Raw genomic sequence first — 6,000 nt, 5'->3', positions numbered from 1 at the left:
GATGACTTCCGCTCAGGTTGTCGAAACGTCAGTCACCAACAACAGTTCTTTTCAGAACTACGCTCACCCGGACGATCACACTGTACGAACTTTCATTTGTATGTTGGCGCCATAAAAATCCCGGAATAATTGAATGAAAATTGATCTTCTTCAATATTTCTCTGGTTTTTTTTCGACGACCTTTGTTTATAGTTTTCAAATTGTTTTCTACACATGCATTTAGCTTTTACTTTATTTTCACATCACCTTCTTTAACATTTCGGTGGCTTATACGCCAGAATGAAATGCTACGGTAGAGTTCATTAGACTGGCCCTATTTCCCGTTAATTTGCTGGAAAACGCGTACGCCCTAGTTAGGTTAACGTCGGTAAAACCACGCCCAAAATAATGGAGCTCTGGTTTTAGACCGTACCTAAATTTGAATATACTTCGGGGTCTGGTGTTCCTTTTGTTCTTTTTAGGTTTACTTTGTCCTGTCCGTTTAAGCAAGTAGAACTAAAAAATGAATTCTAAACTGAATTGATGCCTTTAGCTGCGATAGTGACTTTCATACAACTTTAACATCCCTCCCTGCAAGAATATATATAACTCAACTGGAAAAGCATTTTAAGTTTGCTTATTCGTTCTTTAGTGCACTTAACTTCAAAAAACGATAACAAATTAGCCTATTTCAGCATTGTAGAATTTTTTACTTCCTTTATTCGCTATTTACCACACCTAACCTCATTTAAAATTACAATTATTGATTTATTACGCTGGGTGATTATAATAAAAACTACAGTTTCGAAAACACGTCGCGAATAAGCATACAAGATAATATCGAAAGCAATTGAGACTAGCCGCATTTTCCGTTGCTCGATCAAAGTTCACGGTCAGTTTCAGCGAAAAGAAAGAGAAACCATGAATTTAGGCTTTCTTGTACGCATGCTTTCTTCTTGAATCGTGGTAAAGCACTGTGAGCTTTAGTCAACTCACGAAAAGTAAAGCTTTCATCATAAATTAACGTTTGGCGTTGCTGCGCAGCCTTCACACTTCTTTATTCTAGTTCCAGTCCCACTCTAGTCTTTGATAGCAGTATGCGGTAATCTTTCAGTGTTGCATGCATGTAACAACAATTCATGTACCCTTGGTAATCTAAAAAAATATGAACTCAAAATTACGTTGAACTCGTTCAAGAATCATAAACAAAACACCTTGCAATCGGAAATAAATGTACCTAACAGTATCTCAACGTTTTGCTGACCAAAACAGCACAGGAAACTGGCCCTGTGTTTCAGTGGTTCCAAAACTGCCACCCGATGAAGTACGGAAAGTGAATACCACTCCTTGACACTCAACAGATGTTCGTCCTCCCTTTCCATACCAGGACTTAAGACCCTTAATAAGCGACTCTATCCTGTACTCCTTGTTTTCCACCAAACAAACTGGTCGATCGAACAGTACAGAAAAGCCATAATAAAAACAAGTCTTGTCTTTTTCTGAAACGTATGATCCTGATTGTTTTACCAGAGAAGAGCCATCTGTGGTATCTTTAACTTCTATGGAAATCGCGTACTCAAAACCTTCGAAACCAAAATGCTGAACTCCATGTAGCATGACTGGCTTGTTAACTGAAAAATTAATACAGACGGGCAACTTGCCGTATCCCCAGCCAGTATTAAAGGCTTGAAATCTTTGACATCGATGGATAATTGAAGTATCCTTGGAAATTCTTGGGGCTTGAATGAATGGAAAGGAAGTTGTTGACACATCACTGAAGTGTTTGATGATGTCACCAACCTCATCCAAAGTAAGAATACGAGAATCGATGACAACTGAGGCAAACTCTTGCTGTGACATCAATGGAAATCTGATGTCTTTCACGATCCCCTCTCCAAGTATTCGTCTTTTCGACCCGCCGTCAGGAGTTATCCCTTGCCTTTTACTTTGTTCTGTGGCCCAGCGATCAACAGCTTTAAATAGTTCCACTTCCTTCACGTTCAATCCCTCCCTTTCCACAACTGTCTCGATTAGTGATTGCTCAACTGTTACAAATTCATCTGACTTCAAAGCTTCTTCCGTCTGCTCCTCAATCACTTTCCAGCATCGATCTTCCAAATCTTTATCCTCAAATTTCTGAGCCTGCGGCAGAATACAAAACACATTTGATGCCTTCAAATTGCGTCCAAGATATTCGGCACATTTCTCAGCCAGTGAAGGCACCGTGTATTTGTTTGCTAAGTAAAGCACTTGCATCACATTACTTCCGCTCAAATTCACTTTGTCGCTGTACAAATAGCGAAACATCTCCAACAGACTCTCGTAGTCACAGTCAGGCAGTTCAATAGAGTTTTTGGGCTCTGCCATTTGACCATAGAACATGGCATAGAGCACAGGACTGCTGATTGCAAGCACAAACTTGTGAGCTGGGATCACCTTCTTGCTTTTACTTTGGCCAGTCGATGCTGGAACAACAAATTTCACATCGCTCAGTAGCTCCGTGTTGAAAATAAACGTAGTTCTCTGTGCGATAGCTGAACACTTCGTCTGCCAGTTCTCTTCAACAAGTGTCATTGTTACTCTCTGGCTTGTTGGCAGTATTATTCGATACAACAATGTTTCGAGGAAGCTGAGTTTTAACAGTTGTTTTGCGCCTCGTAAGTTCGAAACTGAAACAAGAGAAATGTTTACATGTGATCGGTACTGCTGAATTAATACCAAGTTGCTTCTGACTGCGGGCTCTTGGGATGTCACACAAATGCGTGACGTCTGAGTCTGAGTCAGGGCGGAAGCCCTGCAAGGCCTTTGAAAATAAGGTATAACCTTTTAGCTCCAAAATTTTGCCTATTTCTTCCGTACAGCCATAACATCTTTGTTCATTGTTTTCAAACCTGTTTATAGTGTGACTTCAGGTCAATGCACAACGGCAGCTAAATCTTGAAAAGACTTACGCTTTTCAATTGTTTGTCGGCTTCATAATAATCCGGGAATAATTGAATGAAAATTGATCTTCTTTCAAGTTTCTCACTTTTCTCTCTCTTTTTTAATATAAGTATTTGGCCACTTTTAAAGAATAACATAGAGTTTGCAAAGGATTTACAATTTGATGATCAAATTGTTGTTTGCCGTTCTTGAAATGTCACACAACTGCGTGACGTCTCAGACTGAGACAGTTCGTCCGTATATCCGTAACGGCTTTGTTCTTTGTTTTGTAACGTGAACGCGCAAGCCAATGCACAACAAAAGCTTTCATGGTGGCTTATCTTACTACAATTTTGACGGATTATAACAGCCCAACTTCTAACTCTTTTCAAAAATGTTCTAAGATGTTTTTCCTTTGTCTATTTGCTGTTTGCTTAAGTCTTTTACCATGCTGTGTGAAACTTGAACAATGAAACGTCAACAAATGGCCAAAATGAACGACCGAGTACCCAAGGAGAGACTGGGCATTAGTAGGTTAAATCACGTGTTTTCCTAAAATCTACCCGGATGACCCCACCTCAAAATTTCGGGAATAAGAAATTGGCTCTGATTTAACATTCATGCAAAGCAAACAAAAATCTGTAAGACAGATTTTTCGCAAACTAAGAAAAATGTGAGATCAAACTCATTTTCCTAAGATAGGTTTTGTACGAAGACTCGTTCTTCGACTAAATTCAATTAATTACCCCAGGTAAGAAAGATGTAAACAGCGCGCAATCTCCTGTATTCATAGGCCATTGATGTTGTTTTGTGCAAACCAAAACTTGATGTTTTCTTCCAGGAGGGATGTTTAGATTCAAGGATAACTGTTCTTCATGTAGTGTGTTGTGAGCTGTGTAACCGCTCCTCCAGTAGTTTTCCAGTACAGTAAACACCCGCGTATAAGAACCTAGAATTTTTGGGTTCAGGCTGAATGGTTCTTATATTTTGGGGTAGTTTTTCCGAACTCAGGCTGATTAGGTTCTTAGTAGGCTCTTATTTGTAGGAGTTGTCATAGTGATACCATTCAGAGAGCTACTGTAGTACTAGTATGTCATAATGGTTGAACATTTGTATTTTAAACCGCAAATGATTGAAGCACAGAAAGAACAAACATTTTCTTTGGGTATCACTGTTACAGTTGGAATGAAAAAGACAAGCAGTAATGTGTATTTCACATGAGCAAAAGTCAGGGCACTCTACAGATTCAAGTCCCAAGGCTACACCAGTATAATTTTATACAGTATTCTATATTCTGTATTTAAAAGATTTTCAATTAAACAAATAATTTTCATGGTGTTTCTCAGAAATTTCACAATTTCTATCAATTAAAATCCAGTATTTTGGCTACAAAATAAGAGTGTTTTTTTGTATAAGAACCTATTGTTCTTTGCCAGCCTAAATAGGTTCTTATATATTTGGGTATTAAAATGCCCAATTTCAGCCTGTAGGTTCTTAAATCACTAGGTTCTTATACGCGGGTGTTTACTGTAGTTCAGTTGGATGAAACACGGTGTCAGTTGCTTGAATTAAAACAGAGTTGCTTTCTCGAGTTTTGGCTGGTTTATTGGCTCTAGAGCATTACACTTCACTGGTACCGTGTTTAGAAAAACCATTTGACGGTAGAGCACGTACCGCACGACCATCCCTTCGAGACACGAGCTAGCTGCCCTGTCTACAAACTAAACCACACGGAAGTACCACATAAAACTACACCATAACTTATGTCACCCGGGTCCCCACGGGTCGAATCGACAAGAAAGCAACTGTCTAACCAGCGATCAGGCGTTCTTTTTTCAAAGGCAAAAAAAAAAAAAGAACCATAAAAAAGGAGGTCTGATCGCAGGTTTTCAATTGTCAATCAAGCATTAAGGGCACACATCATATCACGTGTTTTGGCTTTAAAGACTCAAACGACTGACACATTGTTGGAAGAATGTTGTACTGAAACATTACACTTATGTCATGTTTTATTTTGAACGGCAGTTCGTTAACTCTGTGATCTAACTGTTTTCCTGGTTAAGATGTTGTTTTCCGTGGTAGTGGGTAAAATATATTTTCAACAGTACAGAGCATACGGTTTTGGTGGAAATTGCGTTTGCCTTATTTTTGTTTTTGCTGTTTGAAGTTTGCAAACGAAAAATTTTCTTTATTCCTGATTTCCAGGGGGTGGGGATAGACTTGATTAATCCCAAATAAAGGGCGAAAGGGGTTTTAAGTTGAAATTGTTTGGAAAATTGATTAAAGGATAAGAAATAACCGTAATTATCAAGGTTCTTGACACGCGTAATATTTTTTTCAAACTAACACTTAAGGTCGGCACACACGAGGGGGCTAGTCCCTGCAACAAGTCGCGGGGACAAGTCCCATCGTGTGAACTGGCCATTTTTGCTCCTAGTCGCAGGGACCAACTTTGGTCCCTGCGACTAGTCCCACGAATTCAAACCAGTTTGAATTTTTGGGACAAGTCCCTGCGACTTGTTCCTCAAAACGCTTCGTGTGAACTGTTCGTGGGACAAGTCCCTGCCACCAGTCCCTTCGTGTAAACTCTTCAGGGGACCAGTTGCAGTGACTAGTCCCCTCGTGTGTGCCGACCTTTATAAAAGACTGGTTCCGCGCCAACTCCATAATGTTGCGATTGTTCCAAGTGTTTCTCTGTGGGGAATAGTGTCATTTCGGAAGGCGTGTTTAAAGTATAGCCCATCGAAATGAGGACCATTATCGTTCAAGGCTATAGACTGATGGCCGAAAGCTTATGTTTTAACCTTTTTAACCAAAGAACGCTTTTCACTTCTTTTTAAACAAATTATCCTTCTTATTCGCCAGTAAAATGTCAACGATGATGTAAAAGAGAAATCCAACACATTTTTCCACGGCCTGCACTCCAAGGGACCATAGCAATGATGCTAGAAAATATCCAAATCCACTATAACCTTCTTCAACCTCGATCCCAGGCTCTCTCCTCAGCGCCAAGTGAGGTAAAGGAGAGAGAGCCTGGGATCAAGGTTGATCTTTCTTGAGTGCTGACCATATAATGAAGTCATTTCTCGGGCTATGATG

The 6,000-nt window shown here is 39.7% G+C and overlaps 1 protein-coding gene across 1 annotated transcript; it reads right to left on the bottom strand.

Annotated features, from left to right (window-relative positions):
• Positions 1 to 214: 214 nt before the first annotated feature.
• Positions 215 to 2,673, bottom strand: LOC110050380 (BTB/POZ domain-containing protein 6-like). Its single transcript, XM_089293242.1, has one exon. The coding sequence runs from the start codon at positions 2,551 to 2,553 to the stop codon at positions 1,228 to 1,230; it is 1,326 nt and encodes a 441-aa protein (XP_089149368.1). The 5' UTR covers positions 2,554 to 2,673; the 3' UTR covers positions 215 to 1,227.
• Positions 2,674 to 6,000: the final 3,327 nt, after the last annotated feature.

This window comes from Orbicella faveolata, unplaced genomic scaffold (assembly GCF_042242905.1).
Source record: "Orbicella faveolata isolate gen_17 unplaced genomic scaffold, um_ofav_v1 contig_25, whole genome shotgun sequence".
Taxonomy (NCBI): domain Eukaryota; kingdom Metazoa; phylum Cnidaria; class Anthozoa; order Scleractinia; family Merulinidae; genus Orbicella; species Orbicella faveolata.
The sequence above is the reverse complement of the archived record's forward strand: the minus strand, read 5'-3'. Positions and strand labels throughout refer to the sequence as shown.

Bases quoted from the DNA above. Each gene is read 5' to 3' on its own strand.
- LOC110050380 (XM_089293242.1), bottom strand. From the start codon at position 2,553: ATGACACTTGTTGAAGAGAACTGGCAGACGAAGTGTTCAGCTATCGCA.